The 25,648-nt window shown below is 55.5% G+C and overlaps 3 protein-coding genes across 13 annotated transcripts in view; 2 read left to right on the plus strand and 1 right to left on the minus strand.

Annotated features, from left to right (window-relative positions):
* The window catches only part of SH3GL1 (SH3 domain containing GRB2 like 1, endophilin A2), a 30,123-nt gene extending 26,148 nt beyond the window's left edge, over positions 1 to 3,975 (plus strand). The window contains exons 5-11 of one of the 2 annotated variants that reach the window (XM_032465888.1): positions 172 to 305; positions 460 to 618; positions 946 to 1,049; positions 1,695 to 1,819; positions 1,980 to 2,039; positions 2,466 to 2,583; positions 3,218 to 3,975. In XM_032465888.1, coding sequence (XP_032321779.1) covers positions 172 to 305; positions 460 to 618; positions 946 to 1,049; positions 1,695 to 1,819; positions 1,980 to 2,039; positions 2,466 to 2,583; positions 3,218 to 3,581 — 1,064 coding nt within the window. In that variant the 3' untranslated portion in view covers positions 3,582 to 3,975. Of the gene's footprint in view, positions 1 to 171; positions 306 to 459; positions 619 to 945; positions 1,050 to 1,694; positions 1,820 to 1,979; positions 2,040 to 2,465 lie in introns of both variants that reach the window. The other variant, XM_032465889.1, reaches the window with a different exon arrangement.
* Positions 3,976 to 4,167: 192 nt separating this feature from the next.
* MPND (MPN domain containing) lies at positions 4,168 to 13,704 on the minus strand. Of its 8 annotated transcripts, none has more exons than XM_032465878.1 (13): positions 13,206 to 13,697; positions 12,846 to 13,108; positions 11,801 to 12,106; positions 9,274 to 9,403; positions 8,670 to 8,754; positions 8,371 to 8,467; positions 8,020 to 8,092; positions 7,865 to 7,941; positions 6,898 to 7,066; positions 6,742 to 6,812; positions 6,015 to 6,104; positions 5,219 to 5,311; positions 4,168 to 4,461 (listed from the first exon to the last, which is right to left on the minus strand). In XM_032465878.1, exons 1-13 carry the CDS (start codon positions 13,210 to 13,212, stop codon positions 4,309 to 4,311), a joined length of 1,614 nt encoding a protein of 537 aa, XP_032321769.1. In that variant the 5' UTR covers positions 13,213 to 13,697; the 3' UTR covers positions 4,168 to 4,308. The 8 variants fall into 8 exon arrangements, with proteins under 8 accessions (XP_032321769.1, XP_032321771.1, XP_032321772.1 ...); XM_032465880.1 differs by having other exon boundaries at positions 11,870 to 12,106; positions 13,206 to 13,687; XM_032465881.1 differs by having other exon boundaries at positions 4,168 to 4,395; positions 11,870 to 12,106; positions 13,206 to 13,674.
* Positions 13,705 to 17,025: 3,321 nt separating this feature from the next.
* Positions 17,026 to 25,561, plus strand: STAP2 (signal transducing adaptor family member 2). Of its 3 annotated transcripts, XM_014554746.2 has the most exons (13): positions 17,027 to 17,245; positions 20,312 to 20,383; positions 20,524 to 20,646; positions 21,588 to 21,644; positions 22,154 to 22,254; positions 22,723 to 22,857; positions 23,237 to 23,306; positions 23,398 to 23,500; positions 23,626 to 23,691; positions 24,689 to 24,832; positions 24,921 to 25,013; positions 25,094 to 25,168; positions 25,400 to 25,561. In XM_014554746.2, exons 1-13 carry the CDS (start codon positions 17,144 to 17,146, stop codon positions 25,504 to 25,506), a joined length of 1,248 nt encoding a protein of 415 aa, XP_014410232.1. In that variant the 5' UTR covers positions 17,027 to 17,143; the 3' UTR covers positions 25,507 to 25,561. The 3 variants fall into 3 exon arrangements, with proteins under 3 accessions (XP_014410234.1, XP_014410232.1, XP_006179382.1); XM_014554748.2 differs by lacking the exon at positions 20,524 to 20,646 and having other exon boundaries at positions 17,026 to 17,245; XM_006179320.1 differs by lacking the exon at positions 23,626 to 23,691 and having other exon boundaries at positions 17,055 to 17,245; positions 25,400 to 25,558.
* Positions 25,562 to 25,648: the final 87 nt, after the last annotated feature.

Raw genomic sequence — 25,648 nt, forward strand, 5'->3', positions numbered from 1 at the left:
TATCAGTACCACCAGCAGGAGTGAGCACCCGGCTGCTGTGGGCCTGGGTCACACCTCAGGGTCCCTTTTTTGTTCTTAGTTCTAGCATTCAGGACCTTGGCTATGGGGTGTGTCTCGGCCCCATAGGCCAAGGCCTCTGACGGCTTCCTCCCCGACCCCTCCTCTCTCCAGGCGATGCCCTGCTGGATGCTGGGGAGTCCATGAAGCGCCTGGCTGAGGTGAAGGACTCCCTGGACATAGAGGTCAAGCAGAACTTCATTGACCCCCTCCAGAACCTGTGTGACAAGGACCTGAAGGAGATCCAGGTACCCCGGGCTGCTCCTGGCCACGTTCACGCCCCCTCTCCCCCAGTACAGCCCAGCCTGGGCCAGGTTTCCCAGTGGAAAGGGCTGTGGGGCATCAGGGCGGCCTTCCAGGAGGCACCAGGCATGTGGTGTGACACTCGTCCCCGCCCCCCAGCACCACCTGAAGAAGCTGGAGGGCCGCCGCTTGGACTTCGACTACAAGAAGAAGCGGCAGGGCAAGATCCCCGACGAGGAGCTGCGTCAGGCCATGGAGAAGTTCGAGGAGTCCAAGGAGGTGGCTGAGACCAGCATGCACAACCTCCTGGAGACCGACGTACGTGCACGGCCTCCCTGCCTGCACCCACCACCCCAGGGAGCCCCTGAAACACGGAGCCCAGCTGTGGTGCCAGCCTCCCGGGGCCGATGGGCAGGAAGGAAAGGAGGGGGAGACAGGAGGGCCAGAGTAGGGCAGTGACCAGCCCACTGAGGTTTCGGGGTCTTCTCTGGCTTCTTACCCTCCTCCAGCCTCAGCTCAAGGGTCATGTGGACAGGAGGGGGCTGGGCCTCTGTGTCTGAAACAGTCTAGGAAGGCTTCCTGCGGGGGTGGCCTAGAGATAGGTGTCAGGAGGGCAGCTCTGCAGCCCTGGCTGGTCCTTTACAGATCGAGCAGGTGAGTCAGCTCTCTGCCCTGGTGGATGCCCAGCTGGACTACCACCGGCAGGCTGTGCAGATCCTGGACGAGCTGGCTGACAAACTCAAGCGGAGGTGAGCCCCACCCCCACCCCCTACCTGGGCCTTCCCCCTGGGAGCTCCAGCCTTCTCTGCTGGCCAGGAGGCTGGGTGTGTGGCTGCCTGGGCCGGCCCTTCAGAGCCTGTGAGATGTCCCTGCCCCCGGACAGCCCAGCCCTGCTGTGAGCTCAGTCCAGGGCAGTGTGGTTGCCCCCTTTCCAGAAAGGGCCGCCGGGCTGCACAAGTAGGGGTTGGGGTCCCAGGAGGGAGCAAGACCACATCCTCATGGTCCCTAGAGGAGAGGCTTGAGGGGTCCTGAGGGAGGGTTTGTCTAGGACTGGTGCATGGGGGTCCTCTCTCCGAGGGCTCTCTGGGAGTCAGGCAGCACTCAGGCTCTGAACAGGGAAGCTCTGGTTGGTAGTGGATTCCCAGTTGGGGGGTGGGTGTCTGTTGGGCACCAGTTCCCCGGCTGCCACCACCAAGGGCACTTCAGGATTTAGTAGAACCCAACCATTTGGCATTCTCGGAGAAATGGCTGGGGTCCCCCCAGGATCCCCCTGGTGTCCCCCTAATTCCTGCATGCTTCCCTGGGTCCTGGGGCGGCAGCACTAACAGCTGGGGGTTCCCTGACCCTGACACATGGGGGCTCAGGACTGCTCACCTGCTTCCTTCCACACGCAGGATGAGGGAAGCCTCTTCACGCCCCAAGCGGGAGTACAAACCCAGGCCGCGGGAGCCCTTGGACCTCGGGGAGCCCGAGCAGTCCAACGGGGGCTTCCCTTGCACTGTGGCTCCCAAAATCTCAGGTAACAATTGGAAGGGGTTTGCTGTGTCCTAGGCCCCTTCAGGGGCACCTGCCATCCATCCAGACCACAGGGCGAGTTCTCGTCTAGAGGGACCTCCAGGGGTGGGCACCAGGCCCCACCCTGTGTTCTCAGCCCGCCTCTGTGCTTTGTCTGCAAGCAGATTCATCATCTTTCCGATCTTCCAACAAGCCCGTCCGGACCCCCAGCAGCAGGAGCATGCGTGAGTGTCCCCCGCAGGCACAGGCCCTGCTCCCAGTTTAATGCCGCCTTCTCATCTGCTCTGGAAGGGTCTTTCTGCTCCCCGTCTCCAGTAGGAGTGGAGCTGGGGCCTGGGCCTCCCTCTGCTCTGAGTGGCACCCTGAGGACCATGCAGTTCTGGTCACCCTGTCATCCTGATGCTATCAGGCGTCCCCAGCTCTTCTCAGGAGCATCTTGGTGACCACTCACAGAGCCCTTTAACCCCTGCTTGTCACTTACTCCTTCTGACAGCCGAGGGGAGCCAGAGAGGAGGGAGTGGGTCTCCTTTGGGGGAAACTGAGAAGCAGTGAGTTGGCCGGACCGGGGCCGGGCAGGAGGGGAAGTGGTGTCACCCTGCACACCCGCAGGGGCAGGTGACAGCCAGACCTTACCCCTGCCCTACCCCCAGCGCCCCTGGACCAGCCCAGTTGCAAGGCCCTGTATGACTTTGAGCCTGAGAACGATGGGGAGCTGGGCTTCCACGAGGGCGACATCATCACGCTGACCAACCAGATCGACGAGAACTGGTACGAGGGCATGCTGCACGGCCAGTCCGGCTTCTTCCCCCTCAGCTACGTGCAGGTGCTGGTGCCGCTGCCCCAGTGACCACGCCTGAGCCACGCGTCGGCCCGCCCGCCTGCCCCTCCGTCCAGACCTCTGCATGCCACCGGCCCCGCAGCGAGGGCAGTGCTCACAGCCTGCGGGCGGCCAGCTCCTGGGGCCGAGGGGAGGAGGCAGAGCCCAGAGGGACAGCAGGGGTCCCGTTTACACTAGCGCCACCCCCAGTGGTGGGGGGCTCCCTTCCCCACTCCATGTGGCCCTCTTGAGGGCTGGGCAGTGTTCCTCCTTCCTGCTGCTCACCAGTTCTGCCCCGCCAGCCCAGCCCACTAAGGGCTCACACTAAGGTGCTCTTAGAAACACTAACTTCCTCCCGCCCCCTCTAGGGACTGGGAACTGCAGGTGGGCCCCTTCAACACTTGTGTGCATGCGCGCGTGCAAACACACACACCCCCACGCCCTATCCTCTCCCACCTCCCTCCTGCCACTTTGCTGGGAGACCTGCCCTCAACAGGATAGGATTGAACATCTGTGTAACGGGGTGGTCTGAGTGGTCTGGGTCGCGGCTAAGAGACTCACCACCCTTCTCTTAAATTCCCCCAGGACACTCCTTCACAGCTCCCTCCGGGGCTCCCCAAGCCCTGCATACCTGCAGATGCCACCTCCCTGGGAGGGCCTCACCTCTTCCCTCCAGCTGGGGGCTTGGGGAGAGATGAGCCTGGGGTCCTCAGGTGCCGAGTCCCCTAAAGACAGGCCTTCTCCCCCGCACCACCTGGGTGGCCATGCTTCCCTCCTGCAGGGCAGTGAGCCCCACACCCATGCCCGCCGCACCACCCCCAGCCAAGCACATGGAGTGTGTCTCTCTGGCACAAGCTGCCACCACCAGCACACACACACACACACGCCACACATGGGACCACGGCAGTCCAGACTCCACTCTGCGGAAGGTCAAGCACAAAGACTTTGATAAGTGAATGTTCGCAGACCCCTGGCTACTGGGGCCCCCTTGGTTGGGGGTCACGGGCCCTTCCCTGTCTGAAGCCGGCCACCATACCCTTTGGACAGTGGCCCAGACTGTCTCCTCCAGACCAAGGTAGGCAGCTGCCCAGACCAGCAGGGCCCCAGCCCTGCACTCACTTCCCCTCTTGCCTCATCTAAAAGTTGGCTAAACAGGGGACCCTAGTTCACATTCCCCTCCTCCGGTGACTCGGTAAAGTCCCCAACATCACCAGGCCCTCCCCGCTTCTCTCCAAGGCCCCCTGGTCGCCAGTACTTGGAGGAGGAACAGACATCACAGCCTAGGGCAGATCAAAATGTAATCCTGATTTTTTTTAAAAAGTATTAAATGTCTCTTTCTACAGCCTTTTGCCTGGTTGTGGTGCAGGGCGGGCCCTCCCGAGGGTCTCCAACGAGGGCACGAGGCGCCCATACAGGCCTGGGAGGGACGGCCGTCGTTGCCAGTCACTGGTGCGGGCGGGGAGAGCCCCCCCACCCCGCTGGCCGTGGCTGCCCGAGTGACGTCCCTCCTGCACCTGTGACGCACGCACCTGGGCTGCTTGTTTCTCTCCTTTATTACGCGAGCCCCTGCTGCCAGGCAGCTCAGGCATGCAGGGACAGGGCGGCACAGCCGCAGGCAGAGACCGGGGCCCGTTCCCCTCGCCCTGGGCCGCCCCGGTCCTTGGAGGCTGGCGCCCTCAGCTCCCCTGCTTGAGGACGCTGTAAACCTGCTCCAGCACGTGGCACAGGCCCTGGTCCTTGGGCATCCTGCTGGCCAGGGAGATCTGAAACAGGCAGGCCTGCCTCAGGGTGGCGCGGGCGCTTCTGCCCTGGAGGCCCTGCGCTGCAGCCTGGCAGAGGGGTTCTCGGCTGTATCCCTAAAGCCGTGCCTTCCTCTTAGGCACATTTCATCTCGAAGGCCCCGGATGTCATTGTTTGGGAGGTAGGGGTTCCTCCACACAATCCAAATCCTCCTTACTGCCCCCTTGCATGCCAGGGCCACCCCCACCCCTCCCACCCAGTGCCAGGGTGGGAGGTGACCAGTGGCAGCTTTAAGCCCTGGTCGCTGTCAAGTCTAACAAAACAAGCAAGCGTGTGAAATTCTGTTTTTCTGCAAAGGGGAGTGGGGAGTATCTTCTGAGAATGACTCTCAGGCAGGAGATAAGGAGACGCACTGAAGAGGCTGCCAAGCCCTCTTGACATATCCCACCGACCAGCCGTAGGGCCGGTGAGCCAGGGAAGCTCGCTCCTGCACCAGCCGCTCTGCTCAGTTCAGCTCTGCTGGTGCGTAAGGCTCGGGATTGGATCAGACTGCCTTCTGCACCCCAGCGTGTGGCCCGGGGAGAAGGGGGGCCCAGCGCAGCTTCTCCAGGTGGGATGTCCCCAGGCCACGGGGTATGTGGGGCTTTTACCTTTTCATCTGCATTTGGATGGTGACCTCTACTGCTGTCACCGCCCATGTGTGATAAAACACGACTCTCTGTTCATTTCTAAAGTATTTTTGCACAGGACCACTTAAGAAGTCACTATTTCTCATACTGCCCATGGATATAGACTTGGGGGCTCCCCAAGATCATCTTTTCAGGGAGGGGTTTGCATGAGTCTCACCTTCAGCTTGTCGAGGTAGGTGTGCTCCTGGTTCCAGGGCTCCTGGAACCTGACAAGGTCAGGGGCGCTCTTGTAGAACTCCACCAGCAGCATCTGTGGGTCGGGGTGGGCGCAGATGAGAGCCCGGGCTCCCGCCCTGCCCAGGCCCGGCGCCAGGGGGCAGCAGCAAGTGGGACAGGCACTACTCTGCCCCTCCGTGGCCTCTAGGCATTGCCCGGAGGTAAACCGCCAAGCAGCACCACCCCCACCGAGGAGAAATAAGGGAGCTTGGTAGGAGGGCCCCCGGAGGAGACTGAACCCTGCCAGAGGAAGGCGGCCCACTGAATGTGATTCTTTACACCCACACAGCCCTGACACCACTCCCTGGTTTAACCTCATCCCGAGAGTAAAATCCCTGAAATCACAGGTGTGACCAACTAGCTCAATCTGTTTAAATGCCTGTTTAACAGCAGGAATTAAAAACCTTCACCCAGGTAACACCTGAGGTTCACGTGTCCCCTCATGGAGAATCAGTGGCAGGTGCAGAGAGCCAAGGCGTGAGCATTGCTGGCATGCTCCAGAACAGCCAGGAAGGCGTGGGAGGGGGAGGTGGGAGGGGCTCGGGCAAGGGTCTGGGACCTACTCTTAGAGCCCTTGATTTTCAGCAGTGGAAGAGGAGCCTGCCCTGGGTCCCGATGTGGCGCATCCAGCCACAGATTCCTGAGTCATACGAGCCGGGGTCTGTCCAGCTGGGCACCCTCAGCCCCCATCTGCTCCTCCTGGGGCCCCCACCCACTCCGCCCAGGAGTGAGCTCACCATCTCATGAAGGACGTCATTAGTCAGGAAGCTGTCCTGGACGTAGGCCATTTCCACGTCCATGGGGATGCCATAGTCACTGGGTCTTTGCTGGCAGGGACACGAGCCAGTCAGCGCTAACCACCCCCAGCCCCCACCCCAAGACAGCAGTGGACATTGGGAAGTGCGCTAGGCTAGGAATCAGAGAATGGATACTTCAGGCCTGGGTCTGCACTAGGATCAGATTCAGAGCCTTATGGCCCTTCGGGGAACCTGGCAGTGCGGCTAGAGAAGCTGGGTGGCATTCCCCACCACCACACACGCAGGAGTAGCCGTGGCTCAGGAATTCCTTAACAAAGCTGCTTTTCTGGGGGGAGGGCGGGTAATTGGGTTGGTTGGTTGGTTGGTTTTAATGGGGATTGAACTCAACCACTGAGCTATACTCTCTCCCGCCTCCCCCAAAGCTTATCTCTGATCCCAATACGGACTTAGGGAATGAAACCAAACAAGGCTTAGGAAGGAGACCATCTTGGTAGCAAAAGCAGCATGCTACGGGTGCAGCCCCCACCTTTCCAACACCCTTCACACCCAGGCCCTCGCAGGAACCTCCGCGATTATGTTTGGAGAGAAACTGAGACCCCAGCTCCGCAAATGAGTCCGGAACCAGACTCTAGGCTGTGTGCTGCCCACGAGCCTCCTGGCCCCGCCCACGCCGCCCGGCCCGGCCTCCCCCAGCAGCCCCGCCTACCTCAGGGGGCGGCATCACCCAGAAGGGCGAGATCTTGGACTCTGGCCCCGGGTTGCCAGAGTAGTAAGGGGCTGAGGGGAGGAGAAAGAAGGGGCTGAGCCTGGCGGGGTTTGGTGGTCGGCAGGGCCCCACGCCCGCGCCTTTCATGGGACTCACAGCAGAGCAGGGCGAGGCAGGGCTGAAAGCCGTTGCTGGAGCCCTGCAGCCGCAGCTGGTAGTCCATCTGTGCGTCGATGTCCTGCAGCGACGGCAGCGCCGGGCTGTGCGGGTGGCTGTGGTACCAGCCCACCAGGGACAGGCCCCGCAGAAGCAGGCTCTGGTAGATCTAGGGGCAGAGACGCGGCTAGGGCCAGCTCGGGACCGAGGCTCTACCAGCCCTAGGGCACTCACACCACTCCCGCAGCCAGCGTGCCTGGCACCCATCCAGCCCCACGTGTGGCCAACATTTAATGAGCGCCTGCTGGGTACCAGGCCTGAGGACACAGCAGTGACAGAGACAGATCCTGCCCACCTTCACGAGTCCAACAAATACATTGGAAAGAAAAAAAAAAAAGATGCACCTATCATAAATCAAAGGCAAAAGGTTATTTTGCTCACTGCTGTATCCCCAGCACAAGGAGCAGTGCCTGGCACACAGTAGGCACTCAGCAGTTAAATGAAGAGATAGGGCAGGCATTCCTGGGTGCAGAGCGAGTAGAGGCAAGTGAAAAGAAGAGGTGGGAGGAGAAACGTGCGCGCTGAATAAACAACTGTTCTCCAGTCCCCGCCTGCCTTCTGCGGGGACACAGAAGGTGGGTCTAGAGCGCTTAGCACAGTGCCAGGTGCCTAGTAAGCACCATTATGAAAATATTAAGAACGTCAGCTAATATTTATCGGGCCTTTACCAGGTGCCAGGCAGGTGTGGAAACCGAGGCTCAGAAAACAAGAGGCCCGCACTGGCGCAGAGGAAGTAGGACCATGGGGGTCACAGGTGCGGGGACTGGCGCTCACACACGGCACTCACTCACTCTCATTTGCATCCTTGCTGAGTGGTGACACTGCGCTAGCCGCGGGTACGTGGTAGCCAACAGCTGTGTCCCCACCAGCCCTCCACAGAACGCCCTGTCACCGTGTGCTCCCTCACCTCCTCTTCGATGGTGGCTGCCGTATCGGCGTCCCCCAGCCGACTCCGACAGGGGAAGGCTCTCAGCACCGTGAGCACTGCGCGGAGGTGGGAGAAGGCGTGGACATCGATCCCGGCCCCAAATACCCCCTTGCCCATGGGGCCCAAATACCCACTCTGACTGTTGATGTCCCAGCGGCCCCCCAGGTACCCCACGACCTGGCTGCGAGTCAGGTGGCTGTGGAAGTCCTGGGGAGGGGAGGGACATCGGAAGACCCACTCAGGCTTTGCCTGGCCCCAATGCCAACTGGGGGCCAGGGCCCTTGCATTGTGTGGGAGTCAGCCCACCCCCCTCCTCCTTTGTTTAAACATTGAGTGCTACTGTTTACTGGTAGTGAACAGAGCAGACAAGATCCCTGCCCTTGTGGAGCTGACCTTCCAGGGACACTCTCCCTGAGGACCCCACCGCCCTGCCCAGGTCTGGGAGCCCTGGCTCAGAAGGGACAAGGTGGGAGCTGGGAACGCACCAGCAGGAGCAGCACGTTGCTGGAGATGGCCACATTGAATGGCTGGAACTTGTTGATAGCTGCGAAGGATGTTACTTCCACAAGGGTGTGAGGGTTCCTACAGGAGCCAGGAGGGTCCCACAGCCTCAGGAACACCCAGGCCCTTCCCTCATTCCCAGACTGGCTCCCCAGCCCCGCAAGGCCAGCTGTGAGGTCTGAGGTCTTATCTCCACCCTACCCCTGCTCTTGTGCCCCCCCACACCCGCAAGAGCTCACAAGATGGGGATGGGGTAGGGGGGTGGGCATGGGGTGCATCTGACCTGGCAGAGTCCCGACTTCCCAGCATGCAGTAGCGCACTGGCACACGTGTCTTGTTTTCCACCCGTTTCCCTGGGGGCGTGGCCTCTGCGGGATCGGGAGGAGGGTGGGGGGCACAGGTAAGAAAAAAGACAGTGTCAGTGTCTCCCTAGCCAGGAACTGGAAAACGAAGACCAGGCAGCCCAAGAAAGAAAAAACTCCAGGGGCAGCCTTAAAAATCAGGCAGCTGGACTGGGAAATCAGGAGGCAAGTTAACAAACTGGGCAGAAGAGATTTAAAGATCAAATGAAAGACTCAGGAAATGAGGTGATGATCAGGCAGCAGGGGCAGAAATCAGGCAACAGAGCAAAGAAACCTGCAGGGGGGCAAGGAAATCAGTAAGCATGATGAAGAAATTGGGCCCCAGATAAAGAAATAGGGCAGTGGGACCAAGAAATTTAGCATTCAAGCTTAAGAAGTAAGGCAGAGTGTGAAATTAGGGCTGCGGGGCCAGGAGTCAGCCAGGTTTCTTGGGGGCTGTAAGGAAAAGAAAAGCCAGATTTGCCCCCAGCCCCCTAAGTTCTGTCCCCCTCGCGCCCTGCGTCCTCCGTTTCCCACACATCTCACCCCGGTGGACAGGCTCAGAGAGGCCCTTCGCCTGTGGTCTCCGACTCTTGTCCTCTGCTGAGACTCCTGTCAGAATCTCTTCCTCCTCTTCCTCCAGCAGCTCCTCCTCCTCCCCTTCGCTGGCCGGGCTCTGGCGGGGTTGGGGTTAGGGGGACAGTGACCAGACTTTCAGCTGGATGCTCCCGATCGTCCCCTCACGTTCCACCGGAACCTTTGCTTTGCCTGAGCCTTAGGTCCCTGCCGTTGCCCGAGGTGCCCACCAGAGGGAGCGAGTGAGCAGAGGCGGTCTAGGCTCTGAGGCAGTCTCGCAGGTTGGAATCCTGCCTCTGCTATACAAACTGACTTTGGGCTCTATTCTCATCTGTAACAGGGCACAATGACCTCCAGCCCCACAGGGGTGGCCTAAGGGGTGGCCGAATGAGTGTGCAAAGCATTTAATATATGCCGTTGCTCCATTCATCCAGCAAGCAAGAGCTTTGCGTGGATTACTTTACCAGATTCTCTCAGTAACATCTCCTCTTGCTCTCTCCTAAACTGCCCTTGCTGGGATGACCTCTCAGTGTCCAAACCCAATGGCTACATCTCAGTCTCTGTCCCCCACCTCCTCTCAGCAGCATCTGACCCGACTAGTCCCCCTCCTCCTGGGAACTCCTCAGGGACCCCTGCACTCACCTGGCTTTCCTCCCCACTCTCCTTCATTGGCCCAGGGCTGGGTCCTGGGGCCTCTTTCCTCCCCAACCCACACCCTTCCCAGGTGGCCTTGTCTCTTGGGGTTCAAACGCCATCTACCCCCAAGACAACTGCCCACAGTCCTGACTCCAGCCTTGGGCCTCCCCTGAGCTCCTGACTTGGGGTCCAGCTACCCCTTGACATCTCCAGGCAGGGGTCTCACGGGGGTCTCACACTCAACATGGCCACCCTGCACCCGACCATCCCCTCAAACCTGCTTTATCCGAATAACTAAATCTCTGATGTGGGCAACCCCATCTACCCAATTGATCAGAACAAAACATCTCCTAATGCCAACTTCATACCCATCAGCAAGTCCGGTCAGATCCACTTTCAGAATTAACCAGAAGCTACCCACTTCCTCCCCACTCAGTGGCTGATCTGGTCGACCCCATCATCACCCACCTGGACCGGCGCAGTCACCTGCACCCTGATTCCCTGGCTCCTGCTCTCGCCACCCCTCTAAAGTCTGTCCTCCCTACAACAGCCACCAGAAGGCGCTTGTGAGCACCTGAGTCCAGTCCTGTTCCTTCTCTACCCACAGTCCTCTAGGGCTCCCACTTCCCTCAGGGTAGAAGCCTAAGTCCTTCCCAAGGCCCCGCCCAATCTGCCCCGTCCCCTCCCTGTCCTCACCTCCTACCACTCTTCCCCTTGCTCACTCTGTTCCAGCCACACTGGCCTCCTCACTATGCCTTCAGTATGTCAGACACATGCCAGCCTCAGGGCCTTTGCATGTACTGTTTTCCAGAAATCCTCATGGCTCCCTTTCTCTCCTCCTTCAATACTCTGATCAAATGTCACCTTCTCAGTGAGGCCTTCCTTGACCACCTTATTCCTCTCACCACTCCCATCCCCTGCTCCTGCTCCCTTCTTCCAACATACTATAAGAGGGTTTTACTTATTTTGTTTGTCTCACTCTTCATGAAAGCAGGGATTTTTTTCTCATTTTGCTCACTTCTTTATCGTTATCACCTAAAAGAGGGCCTAGCACCCTATTGGCATTGACTAAATACTTGCTGAATTAATAGCCCTATGGCATGGTGCAAAAGTTGGTTTTATGAGTCGACTTGGCTAGGCTCTAGTACCCAGTTATTTAATCAAACACTAGTCCAGGTGTTGCTGTGAAGGCATTGGGTAGATGTGGTTCACATTACAATGAGTTGACTTTCAATAAAGTTTATCCTTGATAATGTCGGTGAGCCTCATCCAATCAGTTGAAAGGCCTTATAAGCAAAAACTGAGGTTTCCTGGAAAATAAGGAATTCTGCCTTTTAAAGACTGCAGCATTAACTCCTGCCTAAGTTTCCAGCCTGCCAGTGGTCCTACAGATATCAGACTTAGGAGCCAGATATAGATCCACAGATGGATGGACAGACAGAGAGAGGGAGAGGGGGAGGGAGAGGGGGGCAGAGGGGAGGGAGAGGGAGGGAGAGGGAGGGAGAGATCTCTGATACACATGGGTACCATTATAATCTCTGTTTTACATATGACTAAGACTAGGAACCCAGAGAGGTTCCTTGGCCAAGTTCACCCAGCTGGTGAACATTTAAGGAATATCTGTTTCTACCATGGCATTCAAGACCCTCCCAGATCTGATCCCTGCCAACGTCTCCAGCCCCCTCAGCTGCCAAGGCATCTGAACCTCCAGCTGCATCAGCTAATAATGGTTCCCTAAGCAGCATGTGTTGCTTCAGGCCTACATGGCTTTGCATATGCCATTCCCTCCTCTGGAAAGCTCTTCCCTTCATCTTTCTCTGACAAACTCCAGTTCATCCCTCAAGTCCCCAGCTCCAACAACCTCTCTCTGCGCACTCCTTGTCCGACAGTGAGTCAGGGAGGGCTTGCTGATGGAGGCTGAAGGACGCACCTCATCGGCGGCAGCTGCAGGCACATGGAGCTGGTTTCGCCGGAGCCAGGCCGCCTTGTACTTGTCCAGTTTCTGGCCCTTATACTTGACAGAGGCCCAGCCACAGCCAGACTTCTTGGCTGGGTTCACCAGCTTCTTGCAATGGGTGGCCCAGGCACTGGGTGAGTTGAACACCTGGCCCGTTTCCTGCCACACGATCCTCCCATCTGGCTGCAGGTCTCCCAAGAACTTTTTCCCCTGCAGTGACAGTGGGTTGGATGAGCCCAGGATCTGGTACCCATCAAGACCCCTCCTCCAGGAAGACTTCCTTGACCCCATGGTGCTCCCTGGGGCTTGGCACCCACTTCCCACTACAGCACCCCTTCCAGGAAGCCTTCCAGCCTCCCAGTGCCTGTATGTCCGTGATCACAGTCCTGATCAGCCCAGATTGAAATTGTCCAGTTATGGGTATGTCCCTCCTCCCTTCACTGGACTGTGAGCCCCAAAGGTCTGTCTTGATATCTGCTGTGTCCCTAACAGCCACCACAGCCTGGCACACAGCAGGTGCTCAATTTATAAATTGCTCCCACTCACAAAGAGCATGGTAACAGTAATAGTAATAATAGCAAACACCTGTAAAGCACTTACTGTGCAGCAGGCATGCTGCTGAGCACTTTATTCAATGAATCCTCATACAACCCAGCGGGGGAAAAGAAAATCTCATTTTGCAGATGGGGAACCTAGTACAGAGGGAGAAAGAGGTCACACAGCCAGGAAGGCAGTAGTGTCCTCTGTGAGCCTCAGTTTCTCATTTGTGGAATGGGGTGTTTGATGAACAATGTTCTCCCGCCCAGAAGGGCTCGTGCTAGATCTGGATGGTCCATGCCTCAGTTTCCCCTCCCCACACCGTTGCTCCGCCTGCGGCAATGGAACACCCTGGACTCCAGTTTCCCCTTTTCGCCCCAGCTGGGATGGGATGGGGCTGGGGGGCGCTCACCAGATAGTAGATTGACAGCACCCCGGCGCCGGGCTCCAGCAGCGCGTCTTTAAGGAGCACCCGCAGCGTGACCGCGCGCCTGGTGAGCGCGCCCCCAGGCCCGCTGCAACAAGCCGTCCCGGCCCCGCCGCCGCCACCTCCACCGCCGCCGCGCGCGCCGCCTGCTGCCCCTGGCCGCTCGGAGTCCTCGGCCTCCGCTTCATCCTCGTCCTCATCGGGCGCATCCTCGCCTGCGCCCCCAGCTGGGGACAGCGGCTCTGGAGCTGCGGGCAGCGACAGGCTGCAGCGGGGCCGAGAGGCCTCAGCGGATCCAGCCACCCCGCCCCGAGCCACGCCGGCCCCCCGCCAAGCCCGACTTACCTGCCATGGCCGCTCCGCCCCGCGCCCCGAGCCCTGTGCGCCTCCGGCTCTTTCTTCCCGGCACGTGACGAAACTCCGCCCCGAACGGGGAGCGCCCCAGCCATTGGTCACCGCCGGTGGGCGGGTTGGGGCTCGGCCCTCTGGAGCAAACTGGAAAACCGAGGCACTCTGCCTGCGCGCGCGGGAGAGGGAGTTGAGCCCTCAGCCCTCCAGGACCATTAGGAAAACTGAGGCCCGAGGCCACCTAAAATGGGAGGGGGGTGGTAACCCAGAGCTCATGGTGCAATTGGGGAAACTGAGGCCGGAGACTTCCACTTTCAGAGAACTAATGACTCCACCAGAGGACATAGCCTACTCGATTGTGGACTGGGGGGCCCAGTCCACTACGACGAGCGGGGAAATTGAGTTCCGCGGCCAGCCCTCTTGAGAGACTCACAGGCTTCGGCTGCTGGGACCAGGGGAGAAACTGACGCCCGGGAGAATTAACCACAATGCGGCTGCAGGACAGAACGGGGAAGCAACCTCGCGCCGCGAATATAAAGCACCGAAGCCAGGTGGCAGTCTCTAAAGGGTTAGCTCCACCCTCGGGGTGCCCCTAGGCTGATTCCTTGATAGGACCAGAGCGGAGCCCGCCAACCAATTAGAGAAGGGCCATTTCATCTTCAGCCAATAGACAGTAGAGGCTGGATTGCTTCCAGCCAATCAGTGTTAAACTACTACTTCCTCCGACCGGGAAAGATCAGCTATTCCTGTTGGCCAATCAGCAGGAGCATCTGGACCTCACGCATCCAATCAGTTGTAGGCTCTGGTCCTCAGCCAGCCTATGAGCTCAGGGAACAAACGTGCCTCACGGTCCACCGCGGTCCCCCAACCCCGCGGCGCGGAGCTCATGGGCGGAGCCCGGATAGAGGTGTGCCAGAGGGCTGAAGCCCTTTCTTTTGTCTCTGGTCACTGTTCCGGGACCTTTACCCCAATACGCAGGGTTACCTCCCAGCGCTGGAACTCCCACTCCCGGGCAGGGTTGAAAACCTGGGGTGGGGATTCCAAGCTGCAGGGCACCTTTGACTGGGCTCAGCTGCAGATGGGTGTATCCGGAAGACAGTCTGGAAGAGGGGACAGGACATTGGGGGTGGGGGTAGGGGCGGGGTGTCCAGCCAGGGTGATCTGGAATCAGACTGGACCTAGCTCCAAATCCTGCTCCACCACTTACCAGCTCTGTGACTTTGGCCAAGTGTCTCCACCTCTCTGTCTGCCCATGGGAATAACAGGTCCAGCTTCAATTTGTTAAAGAACATGGCTTGACAAATAGTAGGAGCTGAGGAATGTGAATGATTGTTATTACTTACGATGAAATAAAGTTTGTATTTTAAGGCACGACAAGGAAAAATAAACAAAATTCTGTTTGTTTGGGCCTCCTTCCTCCCTAACGTGCAGCGTACAACTGCATTTCATTACACATTAACCAGAGATCCTCAAAGATGTGAATGCCTGCTTGACAGTAAAGATCTATTTTTTTCTTTCTTCTAATGCTGGCAACCTAAAAGAATGGCGTTCTTTCCCAACTCTGTAGGGGGCATGATGACTTGCTGCCCCCTTTGTACTTGCTTACCTGGACAATGCGTCTTTGGTGAATTTTACGTGAAATATCAGTATGTCACTTTGATGTACACAGGATCCTTTGTCTTGAAAATGCATGTGACTGTGCCTTCAACTTCTAACAGGCAGAACAGTTCTTAGCGCTTTCTGAGAATATGCTTCCTGGGTTATAATCCCTAATTTGGCTCAAATAAAATTCCCTTACTTTTCTTCTTAATTTAATAGTCAATTGAATTTTTGTCAACACACTTCTTGTCCAGTCCAAGTCTCCTTTTGGAGTCACCCCACTGCACCCCTACCTGAGGTCTAGCCACCAACTGGGTATCCCCCAGCCACTCAGACTCAGCAGAACCCAAAATGGCCGCTCATACCCCTGCCTATTTTGTCTTCAAAAACCCTGGGCTGGACCTCCAGCCTCTCTCATTTGGACCCTGGCCATCTTCTAGGCCTCCATATTCACCCCCAACCCCACCCCTCTCCCATCTTGACTACAACTATGCAGGGGGAGGGTATAGCTCAGTAGTAGAATGCATGCCTAACATGCACAAGGTTCTGGGTTCAATCCCCAGTACCTCCATCAAAAAAGTAAGTAAACCTAATTACCTCCCCTGCAAAATAAATAAATAAATAATAAAATAAAATACAGCTATGACCATCTCCCTCCCCTGCTCTAAATCCTTCTGTGAGTCCCCATTGCCTTTGATAAATAAAATTAAAACTAGTTGCCGTAACTTTATTAACTATTAACCATTTATGGCACCCCTATATGGCAGTTCTTGTAATCAAGAATACTAGACAGTTCAGCAGATGAAGAGGTTGCCCAGAGTCACACAGTTCTTGGGTGGATTCCAAAGGCTATTCTTTGCTATGTGTATAAAGTCCAGGCAGCCTTATAACTATTCAATAAATTGAATTTGTAATTTCAAAAATCACAAAAAAGAGGTAGGTGGGTATAGCTCAAGTGGTAGAGCGAATGCTTAACATGCACAAGATCCTGGGTTCGATTCCCAGTACCTCCTCTTAAAAATAAATAAATAAATAAATAAACAAACAAACAAACAAACCTAATTAGACACCCCCCCAAAAAAATCATAAAAAAGAAGTCTCCACGCCTAGGTAGAGAATTCTACAGAGGTTCAAAGAATTAACACTACTTTCACATAATCTCTTCCAGAAAACTGAAGAGGAGGGAACACTTCCTGATTTATTTTATAAAGCCAGCACTAGCCTGATACTAAGCCAGATAAGGAGAGTACAAAGTAAACTACAGAACATCCTTCATTAATTCACACACGAAAGTCCTTAACAAAATATTAGGAAATAGAATTCGGCAATATATAAAAAGAATTGCACATCATGACCAAGTGGAGTTTATTCCAGGGATGCAAGTCTGGTTCAGTGTACCAGATTCAATCATTGTTACCCACCATATTTAACAGGCTGTGGCAGGTAAAATAATGGTTCCCTACAGATGTGCACATCCAAATCCCCAGGACCTGTGACTATTTAAGTTACATGACAAAAGGGATTTAAAGTTGCAGATGGAATTACAGTTGCTAATCAGCTGATTTTAAAATAAAGAGATTGATTACCCTAGATTATCTGGGTGGGTCCAATGTAATCAATCACAAGGGCCCTTTAAAAAGGTCGAAGGAAGAGAGAGTATAGCTCAGTGGTAGAGCGTGTGCTTGGCATGCAGGAGGTCATGGCTTCAATCCCCAGTACCTCCATTAAAATAAATAATTAGAAACCTAATTACCTACCCACCCCCGAAGAAAAGAAAAGAAAGGCCAGGTCTGTGGATTGGAAGACTCAACACAGTACATAAAGATGTCAAGTCTCCTCCAACTTATGATAAACAGGTTTAGTGCTATTCCTATCAAAATTGCTGCAAGATTTTTTGGTAGATACAAGCAAGATTGTTCTAACATCCAGGCAGCCTAAGGGGCCTCCTGGAACTTGTGTCACTCTCTGGTCACATCCCCTCGCCACTCTGGCACCAGAGTCCTTCCTTTCTCCCTTTCAGGCCTTTGCTTAAGCAGGTCCCCCTCTGGTGCCCCGGCTGCCCCCCACCCACCCCCGCCTGGCACTGAAAGGCTCTCCTCCATTCCCTTACTCCAGCCAGCCTTTCCTGACCTCCTTCAGGGACCTAAGAGGCCGGGATTTCCCTGGGATCCCTGGGCAGGTCCTGCCCCAGCCCAGCCCCCGCCCAGTGCTGGCAGGGGAGGGAGCTCGGGAGCTGACAGAAGAGAGGAAATTCCCCTGGAACCTGTTTCTCAGCTTCCTGGCTCAGCTGGTGCGCCCACTGGAGGGAGAGGCCGGACCAAAGACCCAGGCCTGCCATGGCCTCAGCCCTGAGCCCACCCCGGCTCCCCAAGCCCAAGAGCATCCAGCCCTCACACTACTACGAGAGCTTTCTGGAAAAGAAGGGACCCCGAGACCGGGTAAGACAGGCCAGGGAGCTGTCACTGCTGGGCCACCCGGGCAGGTGCGGCACCTCTCTGAGCCTAGACCTCCCTAGCCAGCCAAGGAGGGTGGGGTGGGTGCTGGGTAGGGCAGGGCACAGATTGGGGGGTTAGCTGGGGAAGATTCTGTCCCTCGTCTCTCTCTCTTTCTGTGTCTCTCCCTGCCTGGCTCCATCTGTCTCTCTTGGTCTCAATCTTTCTGTCTCTCGGATACAAATAGGATCAGGTTCTTCCTCCAGGAAATGGAGAGCCTTCTGATTCCCATGCCTCCCTCCTCCCCCAGCCCAGAGTTTTGTCTGTGAACCTCAGCCACAGAGGTCAAGGGTGGCACAGATTGCAGGTGTGGACAGTGAGAGTTGAGGGGGTGGGGGCTACATTGCACAGGACCAGATACTGGCCAGGGGCCCAGTGTGTGTGTGTGTGTGTGTGTGCCTGTGTGCCTGTGTGTGTGTGTGTGTGTGTGTGTGTGTGTCTGTGTGTCTGTGTGTGTGTGTCTGTGTCTGTGTGTGAGAATAAACCCCAGCCTCTCGGTTCCCACTTAGGTCCCATCTCTCCTACTAGGACCCAAACCAACCAGGCTTTCCCCTGCCTTTGCCAGGGCAGTTTCTTCGTCCTTTCCTTCTGCCTCTTTGCCTCCAAGTCCTCCCTAGCCTAGAAAGCACTCAGAGGCAGGAGACCACAGGGTTAAGAAAGAGCGTGAGATCCCAGAGTGCGAGACCCAGGTCAACATCCCTGCTCCACGCCTTCCCAATGCCCAGGCCATGTATCAGTGATTCTGCAACTTTGTTCCTCAGTTTTCCCCATTATAAAATGGGTTGAAGAAGAACACAGTCACGGTTTCAGGAGGGGAGTAGCTCTTAGCATGCCCAGGAGCTGACTCAGTGGGAGCACTGGCACTTTGCATGTGTTAACTCACCCAATTCTCACAACAGCCTCTGAGGCAGGTACCATTATCATTACCATTTCCTAGGTGGGGAAACTGAGGCACAGAGAGCTTAAATAACTTGTGCCATGGCACAAGCTGGAGCCTGACGAAGCAGGTCTGACCGTGCTGAGTTTAATCACTTTTTGCTCTATTCCCAGTGGTTGGCACATAGCAGGTATTCAGTAAATGTTAGTTAAATGTATGTCTGTATCTAGGATGTATCTATGGGTGGACAGATAGGTGAATTGTTGGGTAAATACAGGTATACTTTGGAGACACTGAAGGTTTGGTTCCAGACCACCACAAAAAAGTGTATATTGTAAGGGAGGTGGGTGGGAAGGGACAGACTGGGAATTCGAAATTTGTAGATACTGACAGGTATATATAGAATAGATAAACAAGATTATACTATATAGCAGAGGGAAATACATACAAGATCTTGTGTTAGCTCACGGTGAAAGAGAACGCGACAATGAATATATGTATGTTCATGTATAACTGAAAAATTGTGCTCACGTTGAAAATTGACACAACATTGTAAACTGACTATAACTCAATAAAATAAAATTTTAAAAGATGAAATGCAATGAAAAAAAAGTGAATATTGCAATGTTATGGAAATGACAGGCCAGCCAAGGAACGAGCACCACTTGGAGGGTTGGAGTACTCAGATTTATTACGCCAGCGGGCTCAGAGGGGCTTCTGCTCCAAAGCTCTGAGCATCTCCAAGACGTGTGCATGAGGTTTTATGGGGTTAATTACAAGCTTGGGGTATTCGGCCAATAGGCATGGAACAGCTTTAGCAGCATCATTATCACAAAAGTAGAGGCAGGAAGGCAGCAAACCAACATTTCAAGGCCAGATATGTCTCTTTGAAAATCCAGCTGGCTGGCAAAAAACATGAACAGGGAATCAGCAAACTGACACCTACTAACTTAGATTTACGAGTTAGCCCAGCAGAACTTAGATCAGTAAACCGACACTTGTTGCACTTAGATTTATGAGTTATCTTGTTAGCCCAGCCCGGCTTTTCCTTCTCAGCAATAAAGTGAGTCATATAAATTGTTTGGTTCCCTCGTGCATGTAAAGGTGATCTTGACACTATACCGAGCCTATTCAATGTGTGATAGTATTAAGTCTAAAAAAAGAGAAAAACTATGTACATACCTTAATTTAAAAATAATGCTCTTGGAAAAATTTTGTTGATAGACTTGTTTAATGCAGGGTAGCCACAAACCTTCAATTTGTTAAAAAAAAAAAAAAAAGCAGTATCTGTGAAGTGCAATAAAATGAGGCATGCCTGTAGATAAATAGATGGATGGGTGGGTGGGGACATAAGTGGATGAAAGGATGGATGGATTGATAGGTGGATTGCTGGATGGATGATCACTGTCAGTGTAAAAGCTACCCTCATTATCACTATGGACTAATCAAAGTAACTCCTCTTTCAGGAAGTCTTCCCAGATCTCCCAGTCGGAGGGCCTCTCTCCTCCTCTGTGATCTCGGCCCAGGGTCTGTCCCTCCCTGAGGGTACTAATTTCTCTTCTCTGGACAATTTTAGTATCTGTGCTTTCTCTATCCTTCTGACACATTATCTGTTTAGCAACAGATGCCATGTCCCATTTATTATTTTGCCTGCAACAGAGCTGGGTGCAGAATAGGTGCTTAGGGAATATCTTGTGAAAAAAAATCCTAGGATCTTACTGTAGACTCAGCACCTCGCCCAATGCCTGGCACCTAGGAGATGCCACTAAATATTTATGGCATAAAGGGATGGGGGATATTTGTATGTATGTGTGGGTGGGTGGATGGACGCATGGAGCACCGTAAAGTGAGTTAGTTCTAATCACTCCTAGAACTCCCTCCTTCGTAGATTCCCTTTGGTCCTTTCTTGGAGAATAACAGATCCCCAGAAGCTGGGCCATGGATGGAGAGGGCCTCCCTGAGAAGGCAACAATTGTTCAAAGAGCCAAAGCAGGTGATGAAGGAAACTATGTAAAAATCTAGAAGAGTATTCAGGCAGAGCAAACAGCCAGTGCAAAGGTCCTGAGGCAGAGTATAATAGAGCTACCCAGCTTTGCCACCTCACTTCCTTCTCTTTCTCCACCTCTTGTCCACAGGATTACAAGAAGTTCTGGGCAGGCCTCCAGGGCCTGACTCTTTATTTCTACAATAGTAATCGGGACTCCCAGGTAAGAATGGAAATGAAGGCTCAAGAGCTGGTCCACCCTTGACCCCAGGGACCAAGCAGAGGGTGCGGGTGGTGTGTTCAAGTCAGGAGGCCTGAGGGACCACAGGTGTAGTGCTCAGACCCTGGCTTCTGTGCCCCCAGTACGTGGAGAAGCTAGACCTAAGAGTGTTTGTGAAGCTCAGAGATGAGGCTCCCTGGGGGAGCTCCCAAGACCCTGGCACCCACTTCTGCTTGGTCCTGCGGAACCAGGAGATCAAGTTCAAGGTAGGTCTCTAGGTAGGGCTGGTGGGAGACCCTCCCTCCCTGTTACACCTACCATCAACACACACTAGCATGGTGTTGTAGTCTACTACTGGGTTGGTGACACTGGGTAGGTCACTGAGCCTCAGTTTCCCCAACTGAAAAATGGCATAATACATGTACAGTGCCCAGAACAAGATCTGATCCAAAAGGATCATCACTGTCATACTCTATCTTTCAGCTAATTTTATTGAGCACCTACTATGTGCCAGACACCCTTCTAGTTGCACAGCAGTGAATAAAACGATTAAAAATCCTTACTGTAAATGTGTAAAATATATGGAGTGTCAGATTGGTGGTAGATGCTAGGGAGACGAGTACTGGGGAAAGGGGATGGGGGGTCAGGATTGCAATGTTAAGAGGTATGATCAGGAAAGGCGGTATTGAAGGCCTGAAGGAGGTAAGGGAGCCAGCAGTGTAGATATCTCTGAAACAGCTCTTCAGCAGAGGAAACAGCATGTACAAAGGCCCTGAGGCAGGACTGTGCCTGGTGTGTTGGAGGAACAGCGAGGAAGTCCATGTGGCTGGAACAGAGTGAGTGAGGCAGAGAGAGGGAGGAGAGGAGGGCAGGGAGGGGACAGGGCAGGTCATGCAGGGCCTTGTGGGGCACAGGGAGGACCTGGACTGATATCCTGAGGGAGGCAGGAATCAAGGGAGGGTTTTAAGCATAGGAGATACATCATCTGATTTATACATGTATAAAAATGTTGATATAATAACATTAAAGAATAATAATACCCTGTATTACTAAGGATTTATATCCAGACGTCATCCTAAATGAATCTGTTCTAACTCATTTAATCTTCAAAACAGCCCTTGGAAACAGGGACTCATTCCTCATTCCAGCTTCACAGATGAATAGACAGACGCTCATCAACGTGGAATCTTTTTCTTTCCCTCCCCAGGTAGAGAGTGTGGAGTCTCGGGAGATGTGGAAAGGCTTCATCGTGACGGTGGTGGAGGTGAGTGGCTGCCCTCAGCCCCCTCTCTCCCATTCCCCACTAGGCCTGCTCAGAAATCCTCCTTTGTGTTTCCATCCTTCCCCCAAAAAACCTCTTGAGTATAGCACACTGGTCTCAAACTGGAGGCCTATGAGCCAGATGTAGCCCATAAATGTCTTTTGTTTTGCCTGCCAACAAAGTGCTATAAATTTAAAAGTTAGCTGCTATCACTTAAAAACCAGGAGTTTTAGTCAATATTCCTGATTTCTATTTTACTCATTTGTTCCCTGCCTGACCCCTGCAAGCTGTTGAATTTGAGACCCTGCATTCTAGCATCTGCCCCCCACTCCTCCCCATCACCCGTCTCTCTGCGCATCCTCTTTAAGCCCTCTTTGCACTTGAGGTGTGAGGAAGCTCTGGAGCCCCAAACCTGAGTTTCCATCCTAGCTCCATCCACACTCTGGCCTCTGTTTGCCCCTCTGTGACATGGGCACAGCCGCCCGTTCCCTGACGCCCCAATCACCCCTCAGCTCCGTGTCCCATTCAACCTGACCCTACTTCCCGGACACCTGTACATGATGACCGAGGCCCTGGCCAAAGAGGAGGCACGCCGTGCGCTCGAGATGCCCTCGTAAGTGGACCAGGGTCTCCAGGATGGCGGCGGACTGGAAAGCTTGGGGCTGAGGGTGGACAGTGAGTGAGGTCTCCAGGCATTGGGTGTTGCGTTGAGTACAAGGCTGCATCCGGGCAGGGGCGGGGGTTAGGTCTCACTGCTGTGAGCCCTACTGGGTGTCTAGGGGCGGGACATGTTTTCCAGGGACGGGTTTAGGTGCCTGGGAGGCGGGTCTGGGTCTCTGAGTGTTGGACTCTGTACCTGGAGGACAGCCCTGAGTCTCCCGAGGCACAGCCTGGGCCTGAGGTGCGAGGCAGCGTCTCTAAGAGCGAGATTGTGGACGAGTGGGCGTGGCTGGGTACCCGGAGACGCGGCGTGTTACGTTCAGGGGCGTGGCTGTTTTCTCGAGGCGGGGTTACGAAGGGAGGGCGTGGCTGTGCCCCTGGGGGCGGGGCCTTTCCTGGTGAGTGACGTGGCCCGCCCCAGGTGCTTCTTGAAGGTGAGCCGGCTGGAGGCGCAACTGCTCCTGGAGCGCTACCCGGAGTGCGGGAACCTGCTGCTGCGGCCCAGCGGGGACGGCTCTGGTGGCGTGTCGGTCACCACTCGCCAGGCGCTCAACGGGTGCGCATGCGTGGCTCCGGAGCCGGGGTTGGGGGGCCGTCGGACGCGGGGGCGAGCTGAGAGTTAGGGGCGGGGCCAAGCCAAGGGTGGAGTCAGAGCCTAGGGGCGGAGCCAGGACGGGGGCGAGGCCTCCCCGGGGTGAACTTCTTTGGGGCATGGTCCTGGGGCCGGGTGGTGGGGCGCAGTGCCAGGACCAGGGGCAGGGTCTTTCGTGCAGGTGGAGTCAGTCGAGAGCCTGATCCCCCACAGAGAGCCACGCCAGGACGGGGAGTGGTCAGTGTGGTGGGGAGCAGGAGGTGGGGTTAGGCCCTCCGTAGGTGCGGGGCCACGGCGAGGGGCGGGCTCTTCCCTGTCCTCAGCCAGGCCACTGCCCTCGCAGGACTCCGGTAGTCCGGCACTACAAGGTGAAGTGCGAGGGCCCCAAGTACGTGATCGACGTGGAGCAGCCGGTGAGCGTTGGGCCGGGGTCCCGAGAAGGGCAGTGGCGGGACCTGCGCCCCTTCCCCTCAGGCCCTGACTGCACCTCCTATCTGCCCCCAGTTCTCCTGTGCCTCACTAGACGCAGTAGTCAACTATTTCGTGTCGCACACCAAACAGGCGCTGGTGCCCTTCCTGCTGGATGAGGACTACGAGAAAGTGATAGGTGGGTACAGCATCAGGGAACTCGGGGGCCCAGTCCGCGCCTCTCCCGCCCCATTCCTGGACGGGGACACCCCTGGGTCAGCCCCCTGCCACCGTACCTTCTCCAGGCCACCCTCTCTGTTCCAGGCTACGTGGAGGCCGATAAAGAGAATGGCGAGAGTGTGTGGGTGGCGCCCTCGGCCATCTGCCCAGGTGACGCCCCCTTCCCGCGGCCGCTGCCAGGGCAGAGTAGAGACTTAGGACTCTCGTGGCTCTGCCTGTGCCCAGGCCTGTACCCTGAGTTGCAGGGACCCAGAAATTACCCAGAAAGTGCCCTGTAGGGGCTTCCAGGTTTTGGAGGGGGTGGACATGGCTGGGCACAGACACTCCCAGCCCCCTGGGGTTGAACCTGGGGTTGGAGCAGGGACAGCACCTGAAGATGGGGAGAAGAGGGGGCAGGGCAGAGTAGGGGGAAGTCTTTGTGCAGGAGGGGGTGTTCCCTGAAGTTTTCAAAGGATTTCAGTAGGTAGAGTTGGGAAATTGGGGTGGGAGGTGGTTCAGCATATGAAGCAAGAGGAAGAGACTGGAAAGGTCTGTGGCATGAGCAGCAGGGTCCCCTCTGGGCTGGGCAGATGTTACAGAGCCCATGTGCATGATGGTCACATATGTAGGTACACACATGCCTCACTCACAAACACGAACTGTGTCCACCTGCATAATCAGCTCCTATGCAGACAATGGCTCCACACATGCATGAGCAGGGGCGTCACACAATTTCAGTTCCATGTAGCACATATATATATACCTTGAGCAAGCCAAAACCACGTGTGGGCACACAAATGCAGACATTCCATTCACGAGCACAAATTCAGAGCTTTATAGACACACGTGTACACACAAATACCGACAAGCACCCAAGCCATACCTCAGTACCCACGTGGTGTCATTCATGTATACACACGGTTAGGTGCATGTGTAGAAAACCTTTACATGCATTCAACTTCTGCAAATTCACCCAGTGTACACATTGATGCTACAGACACAAACATACAGATTCATAAACGGGCATGTGCACAGACACTCACACACAGGGACGCATGCCTGTGTCTGGGTGTGCACACACACATCCCCATTCACAGAAGCACACAGACCCACCCTGAGTTGTCCCTGTACCACATGGGCCCCGACAGTGACCACAGTTTCCCACCAGGTCCTGCACTCCCCAAGCAGCTGCCTCCTGCATCCATCACGCCTGTGTCCAGCCACAACAAGCTGCCCCCACTACCAAACCAGGATGAGAACTATGTGATCCCCATTGGAGATGACCCTGCTGCCAACTACGTGAACGGGGACGGTGGGTGGGGGACCAGGGGTGGCTGAGAGTTGGGGACAGGAAACAGGCTAACAACTGGATGTGACACACCATATCTTTGTCCACGCAGTGCCTTCCCCTAGTCGGCCAGTTGTCCAGAAGCCCAGGAAGTTGGCCAAGTTTCAGGCCAAGCCTCCAAAGACACCTGTTATGCCCAAACCAGGTAGGGGGTCCCTCCTCCCAGCCCCTCCCCCATCCAGTGGAGGGAGGGCCAGCCTCAGCTTTCATCTGCCTTCTTCTCAGAGCCCAAAGGCCTCAACAGTGGCCTGGCGAAGAAGCTGGCAGTCAGCTCAGCACAGGTTTTCTCCCCTACAACAGGTAAGGGGTCAGTGCAGGGTGGGCTTTACAAATGGGAGCCACACTCTGGACACTCTTGGGTTAATGCTCTGCTGTGTTTGTCTTGAAATGCTTCATGCCCACTGAACACACTTTCGTTTTGTGCTGGGCCCTGAAAATTCTGCAGTGGTCCTGGGTGCATGTAAGGGGAGAGAGCCTGGACTGGGGACCCCTGGCGCCACTGAGGCCTTGGGTACCCACCCTCCATCCCAGGGTTGGCAGGTGTGACAGCAGAGCTGGAAGAGAAACTGCAAAGGAGGCGGGCGCTGGAGCACGCAGCTGCGCGCACTGGGGACCAGCAGGCCAACCTCCAAGCATGACACATCAGTCAGGCAGACCCCTCCTCCCAGAATTAAAGCTCCAGAGACCCCAGGACCCATGTATGTGGCTTGGCTTGGCTTGGTGGGGCAGTGAGGGGGTCCGGCAGATGGCTGGCCACAGCTGGCCCCACTCAGTCCCAGT

The sequence above is a fragment of the Camelus ferus genome, chromosome 22 (genome assembly GCF_009834535.1).
Source record: "Camelus ferus isolate YT-003-E chromosome 22, BCGSAC_Cfer_1.0, whole genome shotgun sequence".
NCBI lineage: Eukaryota > Metazoa > Chordata > Mammalia > Artiodactyla > Camelidae > Camelus > Camelus ferus.